Here is an 18,137-nt window from a genome sequence, read left to right as displayed (position 1 = left end):
GGTGCAGGGATGTTTCGCGTGATGTCATGAGCCTGCACCTTTAACATGAAAGAGTTAAAGGTGCAGGTTAATGAATGCGCCTATAGATGGTTATGTATATAGAGGGCTACACTGATAGGGACACGTTTTGCTGGGAGTTGTAGAGAAGGATGTATCCGTGGAACACTTTGCCCGCCTTAAAGAGATAGTGCACGCACACACGCCTGTCTTTCCTGGTGCCAAACGAATTCTGGCTATCACAATAGTATAGGCACTGTCATAAGTAGGTGTCATAAACACACAATTTAATGTACTGGATTATGCACACAAAAAAGCATTTATCAGCTTGTCCATGATGAAGCAATTTGAGCCAAAGAAGAAAGTCAACTAAAAGGCTATTTTGGCCATATCCCCAAAGGGAAGAATGCTTGCTAGTGAAATATACCCTTTGTTAGAGTACATATCATGCTGGTACATTACAAAATTATGTGCACAGCCACGTCTAAAAATCCCTTGTGCCAAATAACCAGCACAGGAATGGCTTTTGTGCCACTCCGACCACATCAAATGAGGCACTGCGGCCAAAGTGGCATGCCAAACCAGCCAGCACCAAAATGATTGCATCAAAAAGGGGTGTACCGTTCTCCAGGTCCTTAGTGGTGAGAGGGACTCGTTGTTTTGCTTCTGAATTTGAGCTAATTTGTTAATCCATTGAGTTAGTGGAGGCATGGGATGTCTCAACCCAACAGCATCATACGTCTTCCTGTTTTATGGATTGCCTTTTCTGGATTCAGGTTGATTCCCCCACTCTGTTGTCCACCTCTGCGTCTCACCCAAGGCTGGATTTCTGATTGCTAGATGACCCGTGCCCACCCATGGAGCAACTCAGTCCCTACTGTGAGGTCTTAGAGCGAGTGACGTCCCCAGGTGATATTGAGGTTTCAGCAACTCTTTAATCAGCCTATGATTGGGCTGAAGGATTCTCCCCTCACATATTCTGGCTTTCTTCCAGAGCAATCAGTAGCACCTGGGGGTGTCTTAGATGGTCCCACCTGTCATTCTGTCACCTTTTGGGTGCAGTGTAGGACCGGCCCCTCTCAATGAAGAGGGAACTGACCTCTGCCAAGGGCATAGGGCCTCATTACATGTATGGTGGTATTCCAATGGTAAATCTGCCGAAATGCTGAAAAAATTACTTACTTTTACCGCCAATCGGTTTGGCGGAAATAGTGCCAGATTACAAGTGGCAGTATGGTGGTGTTAGTCCCCATTTATGGAGCTGTAGATCTCCATGGGGATTTTGGCAGAATTACCACAGCGGTTAATTCCGCTGGTGCTAATTTGGCCATTTTTTCTATACTAATATGCATTTATGTGTTCCTACTCTTTCTGATTTTGCCCTTCTCCACTCTGATTCTTCCCCTTCTTCTTTCCTATGGTACACCAACCTCTGCTGACTGTTTTTACTCCCCTTTCTTTTTGCTCCTACTGAAAGTCCCTTCCCTTTGGTCCTCCTGTAACTCCTTGCGGAACATGCAACAGTGCCTGACGAAATCTCATTCTTATTGATCTTGCTGCACTTTTTTCGGTTCACATTTACTACAACTGAGTTATTGTGTGCTAATTCATCTATGATCACTTCTTTTTTAGCCTCATCCTCGTTGTTTATGCCCCCTCTTCATAACCTACTGGCTCCTCTTCCCTGACTTTGATTTACTCCATTTATGTACTTGCTTATCTCTAAAATCTTTGCTCTTCCTTCTCACCTGTCCTTTCTCTGCTTCCGACTCTCTCTGTTACTGTTACCATTCCAGGATAGGGTTATGTTATGGCAAAATATAAAGGACAAACCTGTTTCTCATTCTGTATTTACTATGATTCAATTGCTGTATAGGAATAATACAGCCAAAGTAAGAATTATAAAAGTCGAGAATGCTCTAGGGAGTTTAAAATGGCAAACAATGTCAGACAGGGATGTGTCTTAGCCCACTTGCTATTTTTATTTTATGTTCATGACTTGGTGTTATTTATCGGAAACCTAGACTGCAATGCTCTGAAAATTGGAGGGCCAAGGTTGCTTTATAAATGTATGCTGATAATGTGGATTTGATCTTACAGATTACTTATGGAAAAAACAAAGCATCCAATTTCTGTGGAGATTGCAGTCTTAAAGATAATATGTCCTGACCATTGCGTTGCCCTGTGACCTCACAAAATCAATAAAGGTACCCTTAAAGTACAATGGAGAATAATTATACAGGTCGATCATTTCGATTACTTGGGTCTAAGAATGATGGCAAATGGTTCCTGGACAGATCAAGTCACCTTTTTGTAAGTATAAGCGTGCACAAAGAATTGGAGTCATATTGAATTGTCCATACAAATGTCTTGCTAGGGCAGTAACTCCAACTGTGAAAGTATATAAATTATAGGTCCTTCATGCTCTCTTATATGGGTTCTGATTTAAGCTGACATTGCACAATAACCTTTTTATATTCTAGGGAATTTCTTTTTGAAAAACTTGCTAGCGATCCACAATACTGCACCAATAGTAGACATATATTGTGGGCTTGGTCTTCGCCTGATAATTTATGAAGCGTATATTAGACCAATTTTATTTTGGCTTCATCTCAATACAGTGGGGCTCATTACAAGTTTGGCGATCTGGAAATAACGTACACTTTCCGGACTGCCAAACTGCGAGGTGGCCAGAAGGGGCATGGAACTCCTGGCAGGCCTGACCTGCCGGGAGCTCAGGCCCCTACCCCCAGTGTTTTCACTGAAGCACCGGCACCAGTAGCAACGGTGCTGGTGCTTCAGTGTCCTATAGGACTCCACGGGAGCAGGGATTTACCGTTCCGCTAACGCTCATGATATCCCGGTAGCACCGGCATGTCAGGCGGCGGAAATTGAGTTACGGGGTCAGCGGTAGCCCGTCGCCTACCAGCAGGTTTTACTGCCAACCTCGTAATGAGGGTCTGATTTGAGTTTCCACAAAATGGTTTCATGCGGTTAATAAAAACAAAGGAAACCCTAAAATGGAAACTGTTAAAATTCATGAAGTGTATGGTAATAGAGCTGGGTGTGCCCAAGATTTCAGATAAGTGTTTAAGTATCCAGAAGAACCCTTGTACGGCTTTAAATAAGAGGTTTAATGATTGGGCAATAGGTCATTTCTTAAAGGAGAAGACAACTTGTATTTTTACTAATAACTATCTGGCATTGAAAACAGAATAGTGTGGTTGCTAACCCAGAGGCAAAGATTGCTCTTCATGAAAATTAGAGTAGGTGGTTTATCATTGCATTTATTTACCTTCAAGTGGAAAGCAAATTGCACAGAAAATTGTTTCTCCAGTAATGACACAATGGAATGTGAGAGGCATTTTACTTTTGTTCTTGTCGTAAATATGCTAAGGCAAGGATAAAATTAATTTTGTCCATTTTGTTTAATCACGCTACATACTCTGACTTTTTTCAAAAGTACAATTCACCTTGATGTTAAGCTAGCAGTTGCTAGTTTTATTGATTGTGGCTGGTTTATTAGATGCAAAAAACTCATTGGGTTGAATATAGTTTTTATAACTCAGATCTTATGAATTGCTCTTGTTTGCTATTTCCTTTTTGATCATTTTTTTATTGGATCTTTAGTGATGATGTTCTTCAGTATTATCTTGTATTATTTTGGTATTGTATTACTACGAAAAGAAGAAAAAAATTACCTACCAATGGTAATGTTCTTTCTTATGGATGTTCCTCCCACAGAATCCTCATCTTTGATATACCGATATCCTGCTTGCAGCTTCTGAAACTTTTCGACAGCAGAGGGCGCCATGTGTCATCGAGTCAAGGCTTCAATCCCGCGCTCAGACATGATGCTGATGTTGGTATAAATAGCATGCACCGCACCCATTGCCTCAGTTCAGGTTGTTCCCCTCTTCTTGCACAGTCGCCGTGAGTATTCAAAAACCCTAGGCGTTAAAAGAGAGGAAGCACCACGGATGAGACAGCTCATTTAATGGCCTCTGTTCGAAGCCCGCTATTCTGCCTACAATGTGACCCTGTTCCCACGCACCAAATTCGCAATGAAAGGGGATCCTGGGACCCCCCACCTGTGATGCTTGGATGGTGGCGATTTGGGGCTCTGGCTCACTCCTGATGGCTAGATTACAGTGGATCTCTGCCCACCCCCCCTGCTCTGGCATATTTAAAATTGCGGATATGCATTGCGAGATGAGGGGCAATGAAGACTAGGCTTAGACCCCAGCCATCCCAGTCTGGAGGACTCCCGAGGGGGCCCCCTTCTCCCCATCTATGAAGTGCTTTTCTGGCTGCTGCCGCGGCTACATTGAGCCAGAATCGGATTTGCGCCCGCCTCTGAGGAGAGTGCGCTGCTGCCCTGACCCCCGGGTACGGGCCGCGACAGAGACTTTCAGGTTGCCGGAGGGGCCCGAGCCAACCTAAGCACCCTGGTTCCTCAAAGCACCCCGTCTGGCCCTCCGTGAATTGTGGAGCTGGGACCCGGCTCGCCCTGGAGGCGGACCTCCTATGGAGCGCTGACCCTGCGGCCTGAGTGGACCGAGGCCCAAATCCTCCATGCTGCCCGAGATCTCACGGGAGGCGATACTCCGCCTCTGCAATGCGGAGCACATCACAGCCCGGCCCCTGCGTGAAAATTGCACCGGACCCGATGTTTGGTGCAGTGAAGTGAACTGAACTCCCCATCATGCTCCACTTCTTCTGAGTAGCGCTCCCGAGCCTAACATGCTCTCTGCTGCTGGCTTGGCGGCCCTCCTGCAGGGGCCGCCATGTACTTGGAACATGCCGAGGCACAGAGGCAAGGAGACCCCACTGCCCATGACTGTGTAGGTGCACGGGAGGTAACGAATGGTCCCTGTGAACCCCTCCTTGCGCCCTGCAACTCGGAAACACCACTCTGGGGACCATGTCTATTGCTTCTCTTCTCTGGTCCTAACTGCCCATATGCTAGTAGTCTGGTGGGGTAGCCCTGTGGTGGAGCCCACCCAGCCCAACATAACGCTGGACGGGCTCCCTCGCTGATCTCTTGTGGACTACCTCCACTGTTCAACCCCTGGGCTTTCTAACTTCTGATCGCTTGGCGAAGGCCCAGTGCTTTTGAAACCTTCTGCCCCATTTGGCCTGCAACACCTGAATAACCATCCCACGCGTCTTCATTACAACTGCCACACTTAATGAACTGCTGTCTCAACACTCCTGAGCCAGCCACAGTAGTCTGTCGGAAACGCTGCTTCAGGTCCTGAACGAGGGAGACCCACCAAGTATTGGGGCCTGAATCAACAATGAGATACTATATACCCCGTCACCCCCAGAGGCCAACAGACACAACAATCTCCTCTTCCCCAGACAAAGACCCGATGGAGCAGGGGTGCTAGCACCCACCTTCACACAGTTTGAGACTTGTCCTGGAGGGCCTGCCTCGTGAGACTCTGGAGAGCTACCGAGCCCCTTCTGCAACACTGCTGTCACTCCCCCTGTCTGTCAATCTTCGGGGAGGATACTGCAGTATTCCCTAAGTGCCGGCAAAGATGGCCAAACACCTCAAAACCTCAAAGAGTGGAAGAGTGCAGACATTGCCACTATGCTGCTCCTGTCCGACAAGGGGAAAAAGACAGAAACGCCAAAGTCACCGTCACAAGCCACCTTGGATGGCATTAGTCAACTGGCTACTAAGGGAGACATTTTGGCTTTTATGCAGGACATTAAGACTGAATTTCGATCTTGCAAGACCTGACCCAATAACATGCAGCCACGCTCCTGGAAATACAGCGCACGATGCAGGCCCTACTCGATAAAAACGAGATCTTTGAACACAAGCAGGAAGATTTGGATAACAGAGCTCGGCGGAATAAGCTTCGAATCTGGGTAGTCCGCTCTTCGGTCCCAGATCAGAAGCTGGCAGAATATGTGGGCAACCTTTTTCAATCTCTTTTGCCTCATTTGGATAGGTCTCAACACATATTGGACCGGACCCACAGGCTCCGGCCCCGGCTAGGGATGGACTCAGACTCCCCCATGATGTCATTACCCTGGTCCATTTTTAGACGACTAAGGAAGCTATCATGGCGATAGGGTGCTCTCAGGATAACCTGACCTTTCAGGGCTCCCCTCTTCAAATCTAGCTATGGCGACTATCCAGAAGCAGAGAGCCCTGAGACCCTTGACATTATTCCTTCGGGACCAACATGTCCGATACCGCTGGCTGTTCCCCACCACTTTTCAGTTCTCTTATAAGGGGGTCCCCCGAACGATTAGCCATCTGGAAGATGCTGACTCGATCTTGCGTCCCATCTCACCTGAAAAGAAGAATGGAACCTCCCCTGACTCACCAATAAGTGGCTCTGAAGAACTCCCCCTGAAACCGAAGTGTTCAACTTGGACGAAGGTCCAGAAGGGGGAGAATGGGTGATGACCTCATGGGGAGCCACTGAGCTATAAACAACTAATGCCCGGCTCACCACCTTCTATACAACATGCCTTCATTTAGCGAACCCTGGAAGGACGACATGCGTGGAGACATGGAAGAATCGCTCATCTGCAGCAGGCTTTGCACGGCTCATGCCCGACTCCGAGGTGAATGTCACCTTGAAGCCCTTGGAGTACATCACGAACTATGTTAGCCCTATTGGCTAATAAAAAGTCCAACCTGACAAACTAGGCTTCCCACAAGGTTGGTGTTACTGCTTCACGTGTGAAGCTTAAGTTAAATCCCTGGTTGCACTATGACGACAGTATGATGGAAGTAACTGATGGTGACTGAGGCCCTTGTAGCTACGACCCCGCTACTGGCCCCAAGAGCACCCCCACCACACCAGAAGTTGAACTTTATCTCTCCGAACACTAAAGGCCTGAACACTCCCTCTAAAGGAAGTCCTCACTGAAGTGGCTTCAGGATATGGAAGGCTCGGTGGTCTTCCTGCAAGAAACTAACCTGTTGGCCTTGTATTTTACGCGCCTTTGTGACAGGAATTTCCTGTTCCAATACCTGGCTTCTAATGGAAGGAATAAAGGGTGCACGGCCATCCTCTTTGCCAAGGTTACCCGACCCGAAATCTATGGAACCCTGGAATACCCGAAGGGACGTTATGTCGCAGGCAAGGGTCTTATATATGGCCAGCTGTATTCTCGGGTAGCGGTATATGCTCCTAATGAAGGACAAGAGGCATTCTATGAGGCACTGGACAAGGCCCTCCTCCCCTTTGTAGAAGACCACATCATCATAGGAGGGGACTTCAATGGGGTCCCAGACCCAGCCTGTGATAGATCACACCCCCGGACCCCAAAGACTTTAAACTCACTATAAGCTTACTCCAGTTGTTTCGAACATGGGAGTGGTGGATTCATGGAGAGTGCTTTACCCTGGTGAAAAAGATTTCTCCTTCTTCTCGCATGCACATCGAACCTTCTCCTGTATCGATCTTATATTGACTTCCCCTCAAATCCTGGCCTTTGTCGACAAAGTGAGCATAGGATCGAAGGTGCTTTCTGACCATGCCCCGATCAAGTTGAGCCTCCGTGCTCACGATCCAGACGCACCCCCTTGACGCCGATGGAATCCATACGACCCTATCTTGTACAACATGCCACTGAGAGACTCCATAGCCTCGGTGATCAAAACGTTTTTCCGGGCAATCCAACGGAAGATACTTCCCCTGCTATTACATCGGACACCATGAAGGCAGTGGTGCAGGGAGAATTTATTGCACATGGGGTTGCGTTTTATAAACACAAACAACAGATCCGCAGGAATCTTGAGGACGAAGTCCAAATAGCTGAGGCCCAACACAAACAGAAAGGCTGGTCCCCAAAAACCCAACGAGCCCTGCAACTAGCCAGGAGGAAGTTAGAGGCCCATCATGTGGAGGAGACGGCACATTTATTAGCAAAATCTAAGCAAGGTTACTATGCCAGGAAAAATAAAGCGAACAAACTCCTGGTGGAGAAACTAGCGAAGGCACGGAGAAGAAACACAATAGTAGGCCTCTGCGATTTCCAGGGCAGGACCCAATATGTGGGACAAGACAAGCTACGAGTCGCGGCGACCCATCTCACAGACAAAATGTCAGCGATACCCCAGGACACAGCGGAACAACGACGATATTTGCAGCGTGACATCCTCCCGCGTCTTGAAGAGCTGGACAGAGAGAAACTGCATGCCCCGATCACAGGTGAGGAGGTGGAGGCAGCCGTTAAGTCCCTGAAACCGAGAGCACCGGGCCCAGATGGGTTCACCACAAGATTTTATAAATGATTCCACCCTTAACTGGAGTTCCCGCTAACAACCCTCTTTAACTAATTTGGTGCCTCCGGATCTGTCGCCCCAACCATGCAAGAATCCATAACGGTGCTCCTACCCAAACCCGGCAAAGACCCTAAAGAAAATAGCTCATATAGGCCCATCTCCCTATTGAACATCGATGCAAAACTTTATTCCAAAAACCTGGCGAATCGCTGAGCAAGGGTCCTGCCCAATCTGATAGATCCAGACCAAACAGGTTTCGTAACGCACAGGTCTACTGGTGACAAAATCCGGAGGGCTCTAAATCTAGTGGACATCGCCTCCCAAGATTCCCATATACTCGCATTGCTGACCCTGGATGCCACCAAGGCCTTGATAAGGTGGACTGGTCCTTCTTGCAGCTCACTTTGGAGGCCTTTCATTTTGGCCCAGGTTTTCGCAAATTGGTCTTAGCAAACTATCAAGCACCCAAAACCCTCCTCAGAGTCAACCACAACCTATCTGATCCAATGTCCCTAACCTGTGGAACCAGGCAGCAATGACACCTGTCCCCTCTTCTCTTTGCCCTGGTGATGGAGCCCCTGACCCAGAGGATTTGGATGGACCCAGCCATTAAGGACCTGCCTGTTGGCACCTCTCAGCACAACATTTCCCTTTATGCGGACGACATGCTGCTTTCCATAATGGACATATGTCCATCTCTGCCTGCGGCCCTTACAGAGCTCCATAAATTTGGGAGAGTGGCAGGCTTTGCTATTAACTCTGGGAAATCAGTGGCTCTGGGCATAGGCTTGGAAGCAGGGGAGCAGGTGACCTTAGAACCTTTATGCCCCATCCAATGGAGTGGGAAATCCATTCCCTACCTGGGAGTCCAAATACCATCTTGGCCCAGTGACGCGTATCTATCAAACTTCCTCCCACTTTTTAAAGAATTTGAGACAGATCTCGAATGTTGGACGTCGCGGGAGATCTCGCTTATTGGGCGGATCACTGCTTGCAAGATTAACCTCTGCCCGCGGTTCCTTTACACCTGCTCCTCCCTTCCTGTTTCGATCCCACTACCCCCTCTCATACGTATGCAGAGGAAAATCCTTGCCTTTATTAGGAAGGGTAGGAAAGCAAGGATCTCCCAGAGGACCATGACAGGCAGCTCCAGACTTCGGGGCTTGGGGGTTCCTGACCTACGCAAATACCAAGTGGCGGCACATTTATAACATGTTCAGGCATTGGCTATAGCCTCTGGGTGCCCAAAATGGGTAGAGCTGGAGCAAACCCGCCTCACACTCCCTCTTTGATTTCTTCCACACATCCCGCATTTATTGCGGTGGACCTGGGGTGGGATTTTATCATCCACTGAACACACCCTTAAAACGTGGATTGGGCACTGAAATACAAGGGCATTCCCCGCGGCTTGGGTCCCCCCTCTCCAATCTTCCACAACCCAGCCTTTTCTCCAGGCTTTCACCTGCTGAACTTCAAAAATTGGACTCTTGGGGGGATGGAAACGCTAGGACAGCTATTTGAGGAGGGCCAGCCTTGTTCCTTTGAACAATGTAAAGCGGCCTTTCAATTGACCGAGGCTGACAGGTTCTCCTATGTACAGCTCCGACATTGGTGCCTTCACCCACAGACTCGGCAGGCGGCCACCTTGAACTCACCGTACTGGAGCTGCCGCAGCGGGTAAAATCTCCACACTCTACACACTGTTGTAAGAGGACAACCTTACCCCGAGAGCCGCCTATATAGCACATTGGGAGGCAAATCTGGGCCACCGCCTGGAGAACCAAATGTGGGTGGACACATGGTCTACGACTCGCTCCTCTTCCTTTTGCATTATTAATTGGGAATGTGCCCACAAACTGCTTCTGCGATGGTACTACCCCCCAGGCCCACCTTCATCGCTTTAATGGAGCCCTTGAGCCCCAATGCTGATGTAATTGTCGACAGAAAGGCTCATATTTTCACATGTGGTGGTCATGCCCTATCGTGCAATTCTTTTGGACCCAATGCATCTCTGTTATTGAAGACATTACTCATATGGTGCTCCCGAGGGCCCTGGAAACCGTTCTGCTTGGGGCTGCGGTACCAGGTGCCTACCCAAGATCAGGGAAGATAGCTAAGCTACTCACACAGCTTTTATCGGCTGGGAAAATCACAATAGCGCGCGCCTGGAAGACAACCGAAGGCCCGTCATTGGTCCTATGGTGGTTCAAACTTTGAGATATATTGGTCGCCGAGAAAGTCACAGCGGCCAAGGCAGGCCTTTTACACCACTTTTCAGACACTTGGGCCCCTCTTCTAGACTATGACTGAGACTTCCCGGCAATGACTGAGACTTCCCGGCAATGACTCATAAACCCTGATCCGCGCAATGGGCCCTGGGAGCAAACACGGCGCCGACAACAGACTATTCTGCCCGGCCGGGCCTGAGGGGAATTTGAACCTCGAACGCGAGGCAGGAGGGGGTTGGGGGCAGAGGGATGGAACTTGCTTGTTACGGTGTAGATCATCCTGTGTCTGACATATGCTTGTAATGTTTTACCTATGCAACTGGTTTAAAATAAACATGTTAAAAAAAAAGAGAGGAACGACTAATACAACAAAATTCACCCACAGTCAGAGGGGCAGACTTTGTCTCCATCGAGACATAGGGCCGCATTACACGGATGGCGGTGAACCATGGCGCTATTAGCGCCATGGTTCATGCCGGTAAAATACCGGCACTGCCTTGGTGGAAAGGGGAATTACCGCCCTATTCCAAGGTTGGCGGAGCGGTAATTCCCCCTTCCACCATTGCCCTTCCCCATTCCCATTTTTGCCCCATAGGGCTTGATGGGAATGGGGAAGGCACTAATTACGGTACCGCAAATTGCGGTACCGTAATTAGCTCCCTGGAACCTTTGCGGGTTGGTTTTTAACACCTGCAAAAAGCAGGCGTTAAATTCCCCAACCCGCAAAGGGACCTCGTAGTAAGGCGGTAAGGATTTACCGGTACCGGTAAAATACTGGTACCGGTAAACCCTTACCGCCATCCGTGTAATGAGGCCCATAGTCTGTTTGGTCACAGCCTGACCTAATTTATGTCCAGTATAACCAACAAAACGTTGGTCGTCTTGCCTAATGTTCGCTGGTCTGCTCATGTAAAAGCTTAGGGCTCTTTAGGATCTAAACGATGTTACCTCTCTACATCCTTAGAAGGATGGGGGATGGGTTAAAGGCTAGCAATGCTATCTTTTGCACCAGGTGAAACTCTGACACCACCTTGGGAAGGAAGGAGGGGTGAACCATCAAAACAACCTTCTCCTTTGAAAATACGGTGAAGGGAGGTTTGCACAGCAATGCCTGAAGCTCACTCACTCTGCGTGCAGAAGTGACAGCCACTAGAGGAATAGTCTTTAGAGTCAGTAATCTAAATCGACAGGAATGAAGCAGCTCAAGAGGAGCTCACATTTAGAAATGTAAAACCAAGTTAAGGTCCCAAACCGGCACTATAAAATGGGTCAACAAAGAGGTGTACCCCTGTATTCTCTAAAGGAGGAGATGATAAGTTTGGTGGACAGATTCAATTATTTGAGCTATCCTTATTGTGTATTGTCGGGTCTCCACAGCACTATAAAATGGACCAGTTGAAAGATATTAGTTGGTTCCTTGAGGAAATTAATAACAATGGGTACCTTAAATTCAGAGCCGCTGACAGGTAACACTTGGCCGGAGACACCTGCAACCCCTGGTGGGCCAGTTGTAATAGAAAAGATAATCCAGTAGAAGTATCATAATGAAAAGAATCCATCTCTTTAGCCCTACACCAGATACAAAATGTGTTCCAACAACAGCAGTAAAGAGCTTTTGTTGCTGGCCTCCTCGTCGAAAGCAACACCTCTAGAACGTGTTCTGGAAGACCCCAGTCTTTGTATCTTAAACTCTCAGAACCCAGACGTGAAGATTCAGGGTTTTGATTTCTGGGTGTAGAAGACCACACCCCACTTGTGGGAGCAGGTCTGATCTCTGAGGAAGACAAACTGGAGGGCAGATGGACATATCCAGAATGTCCAGGTACCACGTCCTCCTGGCCCAATCCCCAACAATCAGGATCATGGATTTGCCAAACTTCCTCAACCTCCTGATGACATGAGAAATGACGGGATGGGTGGAAATGCGCACAGTGGAAATTCCCAGTCCACCAGAAATGCGTCCCCAGAGCTCCTCGTTGATGAAATTCCTTGGAGTAGAACAGGTTGCATTACCTGTTGATACTGGATGTGAACAGATCCACTTGAAGGGTTCCCCAAAGGGTAGAGATTTCAAGAAGGACTTCATGAGCTAAGTCCCACTTGTGAAAGATTGTGCTCCGCCTGCTCAGATCGCCCAACGTCCTATTTTCTTCTCCGGATAGATGAACAGCTAATAGAGAAATTCTGTGTTGAAGAGGCCAAATACAGAGCTGCGTTCCCTCTCTGCTCAGTGGTAGTGACCCTACACTTTCTCTTTTGTTGAGGTAATGCGTGGCTACTGTGTTGTCTGTCATTATCAGGACATTAATCCCTGTATGGATGGTAAAAAGGCCATCAGCGCCAGACCGATTTCCCTCAGCTCTAGAAGGTTTATGTGCAGTTTGGATTCCGATGGAGACCAACAACCGCTGATTGTGAGATTGTTTATGTGGGCTCCCTATCCCATGAGGGAAGAATCCGTGACTACTGTTATCACCATCCATGGTTGCCAAAAAGGCTCCCCTATCATCTCTTTCTCCTTGCAGGCCCACCACAAGAGATCCTGCACGACCTTGCTGGGAACCTGAAGAATGTCAGTCATCATGCCAGAGAATTGCGACCATTGGGATCTGAGGGCCCACTGGAGGGACCTCATTTTTAGGTGGGCTTCTGGCACCAAGAAAATGGAGCACGCGATGATGCCCAGCGACCTCAGAAATTTGAAAGCCAGCAGATGTTGAGCATTCTGAAACCTTTCCACCAGCCAAAGCCCCACTTATGCAACCATGCAAATGTTCTTGCCACTGTGCTGCCCGCCATAGAACGACCGACACAGGCAAATGCGTCCAACCCTGATTGTAAAGATTGACACGCCGCCTTTTTGCCATCCTGAATGTTGAGAAAACCTTTTCTCATTTCCCCTTCAGGGATATTTTCCATTGCCTGTGCTACAACATCCAATAATGTGTAGGAATATTTAGCTAAAGCACAAGAAGCATTTATGGCTTTGAGCACCATGCTCCTGGCAGAAATCACTAGAGTCAAACTTTATGTCATCCCTGCCAGGTGGAATTGTAGGGTAGGCTACTGCTTTTGATGTAGATGTAGCATCTTGTACTACCAATCTCTCAGGGGTCTGGAGAGGAATTCTGGATCAATTGAAGAGGGTTTATACTTTTTAACCAGATGCTTGCATACAGAAGGTGCGGTATCCGGTTTCTGCCAGTTCTCAGCAATTTTGTTTTTCAAGGCTGGGTGAAAATGTAAAACAGGTTCCTTGTGGGGCTCCCTGTCCTGGATGTCAGTAAGATCATCCCGCACTATGTCCTTGGCCAGACGACCCCACCCCAAGTATTATGTAATCTTCTTCATGACAGACTTAAAAGCCCCATCAGGGAGGGCAGTAGCATCTGAGGTTGCAAAATCCACTTCTGGGGAGGGGTCAAGCCCACTAGCCTCTTTTAAAAATGTAGACACATCTTCCAATCTGGAGTCTTCAGATATAAGCTCATCTGGAAAATTTGGTGTGCCAGATGCATAACCAAAAGGAGAATCAGAATAACTCTCTTCCAATACCTCAAATCTAGATCCTATGGACTTGAAAAAGTATTTTATCGACAAAGGCTTAAAAGCCTCTAGACGGGTCGGAAGTAGAGGTTGAAGGCCCCAATGTCAACACCTTTGAAGTCTGGAAAGAGGGAGACAGAGACTTCGACTTTTCTAGAGACAAAGACAATGTTGACACCTCCAGAGGAGGTTCTTCCGGCCCGGGCCCTTAGGCACGCAAAGGGTTGCCTTTGATGACTCACTGCCGGCCTTCAGAGGCGTGATGGGGTTGGAAGCCTTCTTTGGCTTTTCCGAGGGCCTGGGAGGCGCCGCCTTCGAAAAAAACCTCCAACATTTGGTTTCAGAACTTTTCCCTATTTGCTTTAGAAGCGGATTCAGGAGGAAACCTGCACATTCTTCCTGTCGGGTGAGGATTTCGAAGATGAAGAGCGCTGACACCTCTTTTTGATTTCTGTCAAGACACGATGACGAAGAGCGTCGAGAATTGCTCCTGTTCCTTGAGCGCTTAGTATGTTTTGAGCGCTTTTTAAATCTCTGTGGAGAAAACCCCCTAAGACTACTGTCTTTAGACAACCTCCTTTTGGAAGGAGTAGACATGTGAGATTTAGAAGCCGATCGACCTAGGGTGAGTTTGGCCTTCCACTCTTTTAAAGCCTTGCTGGTCATGGATTGACACAACCCGCAATCGTCAACCTTATGCTCCACACCAAGACATCAGAGGCAAATTCTGTTCAGATCTGTGATCGACATTTCCGAACACAGTCTGCACACTTCTTAAGACCTGTTTTCGGAGTTGACATACTGAAGATGGATAAAAGCAGTTGAAAATTTGCTGAAGCGATCGAACCGTTTGAAGCGTGCTGTGCATGTAGAAAAGCGGAACTGGGACAACGGGTGTGATGTACTCTATTTATACCAATGTCTATGTCACGTCCGAGCACTGGGATGGAAGCCGCAGAGGTACCTCGACTTGATGATGCATGGCACCCTCTGCTGTCGAAAAAGCTTGTGAAGCTGCAAACAGGATATCAGTATATCAAAGATGAGGAATCCGTGGGAGGAAGCAATCCATTAGAAATGTATGATTTCTGAATAAAGTCTATTGATTGAATTCTTCTTTTTCTAATGGGGTCTTTCTCTCTTCCTTTAAACATACTGCTATTCTCGCAATCCTTAACAAATCCTCAATTGAGAATTATCTTGCTTCTAATTAGCACCCTTTCTCTCGTCTTCTTTTACTCTTGAAACTTTTTGAGCCTGCTGCATATTGCTGATTATCTCTCTATCTTGATTCCATTCTTTGTTGGCTCCACTACGATTACGTTACAACCTTCTCACTCAGGAAACATCCCTTCCTCATGGCACAAACTTCCTTACCACTTCTCACCATTTTAAACTGTGTTCTCATTCTTCTGAATGTGTCTACAGCTTTTGACAAGCTAGATCATTTTTTTCTCTGCTCTTCTTGACCTTCTGGTGGCATATCTAGTTAAGCATTTTCTTGATTTTTATCTTACCTCTCTCATCGGTTCTTTTTTGTCTCTTGGGCCAGAAACTCCTCTTGATCTTTACCCATACGCTTTGGCATACCACACGGTTCTGTTCCTATTCCCTCTTAATATTATTCCTATTTCTTCTATTATGTTCTTTTTTGGTCCTCACTGCTTTTCTTATCCTGATGACTCCCAAATCTATGTTTGTTTTCTCCCTTTTCCAATCAAATTCATTTGTCCCTCTCTTTCAGCTATCAAGCAATGTGTGATTTTACATTCTCTCCACCTCAATTCCATCAAATTGAGATTCTCCTTTTCCTTGCTCTTTCCCCAAATGACTGTCCTCCTCCCTCAGCCATCATTTTCCCTCATGTTCTTTTTCCTCTTTCGTCATCCTCTGCTACTAAAATGTGTATGTTTTCATCAGTTCTCTCTCACTTAGATTATAGTTCTACCTTCCTCGGGTGTTGTTTCCCATGCCTGGTTGTGCCACTTTAATTGTACTGAATCCATCTAATCTGGCCTTCCCACATTTAAAGCAAAGACTAAATAGGGCCTCATTACACGTAGTGCGGTAAGGGTTTACCGCTACCGGTAAGGGCACCGGTACCGGTAAACCCTTAGCGCCTTACTACGAGGTCCCTTTGCGGGTTGGTACTTTAATGCCTGCCGTTTAGCAGGCGTTAAAAACCAACCCGCAAAGGGACCAGGGTGCTAATTACGGTACCGCAATTTGCGGCACCGTAATTAGCGCCTTCCCCATTCCCATAGAGCCCTATGGGGCAAAAATGAGAATGGGGAAGGGCAATGGGGGAAGGGAGAATTACCGCCCCACCAACCTTGGAATAGGGCGGTATTTCCCCTTTCCTTCAAGGCGGTGCCGGTATTTTACCGGCATTGACCAAGGTGCTAATAGCACCTTGGTCCTCCGCCTACCATGTAATGAGGCCATAAGTCTTACTCTTGGGTCAAGCACCAAAAAGAGACAGTTTCCTTTGTGATGCATTGTGCCAAAAGTGATACATTATATTGAAAAGCAACTGAAAGCTATATGGAGTTGGATTCACTTCAAAAGGCACGTACAAATATATTATGGATGCCTTACTCTACCCCTTGGGGCCACAAATAGGTGAGGTTTTCAGGAAAAGGGGATATATTTACATTGAATGAATCCAAACTATTCACTTATTCAGTGGTTAAGATGAAAATCTGCTGGTTCTGTAGGTTGGAGCTGTGCACAAAGAGAATAAACGTGTTATCCTCTGTACGTCTGTATTTTTAAAACAAACAGTATTTTGTGAGGCGTTTGTCAGTAAAAGATCATTAACACACCAATAGGACTCTCTTATTTTAGCAATATGTGACTTATCTTCTGAAAGGTTGTAGATGTATTGCATTGACAGGGACAGGAGGAACGTTCCTAGCTATTATGCTAAGAAATAATATACTTTTCATTAAAAAAAGGAAATTAACAGTGAAAGTATAATAAAAGGATAAGTATGGCAGACTGAAATTCTGTAATTGTGTTAGGTAGGAAAACATTTTTTACACAATAACAGCACAATGAAAAGCTGTACACCTGAAATTAAATAGAAATGTGCGTATGCACTGTGATTAAACTTACCATCATCTTCGTCCTTAATAGCGATCATTCCTTTTGCATCATCCAATTCAGTTGTGGTTGTGTCCAGTAGTGATCTCAGTGTTGCTGCTGTATTCACAAATTGTGAATTTTTGGTTTTGATATGGTGCTTCATTTTTCCATAATGATCTGTAGGTGAAGGAGACATAAAATAGTGGTTTGGTGCTTCATCTTGACTTTGTCACACCTTTTGTTACCAATTATACTAGCACGCTAAATGCTGACTAAGCCTCTGTGGATGGAAAAACCTAACACAAGCCCTTCAATGATCAATCCCAATGGAAACTATGTGATCACTGCGCCGCCCGTAATTGCGCTGATGAAAATGTTGATGGCAGTTATGGCGAGGCACAGTACTCAAATAGATCACTTAGCCCACATCCCCGTCCTGCATTCCCCTTTCGGACCCCCCTATCACCCACCACATTTACCTTTACGGCAGCACACTTCTGTGTGGCGCCTACACTCCGCTATCCCTGCGGCATCAGTTCCTCCCACTAACGTGGGTTGGAGCTGATGCCGCCGGGAGCTTTTTTTATTTTTACTTTTTTGTCCCCAACCCCTTTTACTGCGCCCAATGAGCGTGGCAGACACCCCCACGCACCCTGCTCTGCTTGGGTACAGTAATGGGTGTCACCCTCATTTGTGCACCTCCAAAGTCTCAGTGACTGTGGGGGCGCACAAATGAGGGCAACATTTTGGTACATTTCCATTCCACTGTAAAAATAAACAGTAACAAAGCCAATCATTTTGGCTGATATACAGTCACAGTTATCTTCTCTCCAGGCGCTCTCCTCCCCAAGCTATTGTCGTCAAATGGCCAGGAAATACCAGAATTGTACAGATAATTAAATAATATCATCTGGTACTCCTAAGCCAATTAATGCTTTGATATACCAAGTAAGGCCATGGAACACCCAGGTATTCACCACATTTCAATGTTTTGATATGAAAATCCCAAGGACTCGCAC

At 46.9% G+C, this 18,137-nt stretch overlaps 1 protein-coding gene across 1 annotated transcript in view; it reads right to left on the bottom strand.

Annotated features, from left to right (window-relative positions):
* LOC138511068 (uncharacterized) overlaps positions 1–18,137 on the bottom strand; it is a 3,073,423-nt gene that overhangs the window by 92,077 nt on the left and 2,963,209 nt on the right. Inside the window, exon 20 of the mRNA XM_069626568.1 lies at positions 17,149–17,295. Coding sequence (XP_069482669.1) covers positions 17,149–17,295 — 147 coding nt within the window. The remainder of the gene's footprint in view (positions 1–17,148; positions 17,296–18,137) is intronic.

This window comes from Ambystoma mexicanum, chromosome 6p (assembly GCF_040938575.1).
Source record: "Ambystoma mexicanum isolate Mex_15411 chromosome 6p, UKY_AmexF1_1, whole genome shotgun sequence".
In the NCBI taxonomy this organism is placed as follows: Eukaryota; Metazoa; Chordata; class Amphibia; order Caudata; family Ambystomatidae; genus Ambystoma; species Ambystoma mexicanum.
This window is presented reverse-complemented; position numbering and strand designations above follow the sequence as displayed.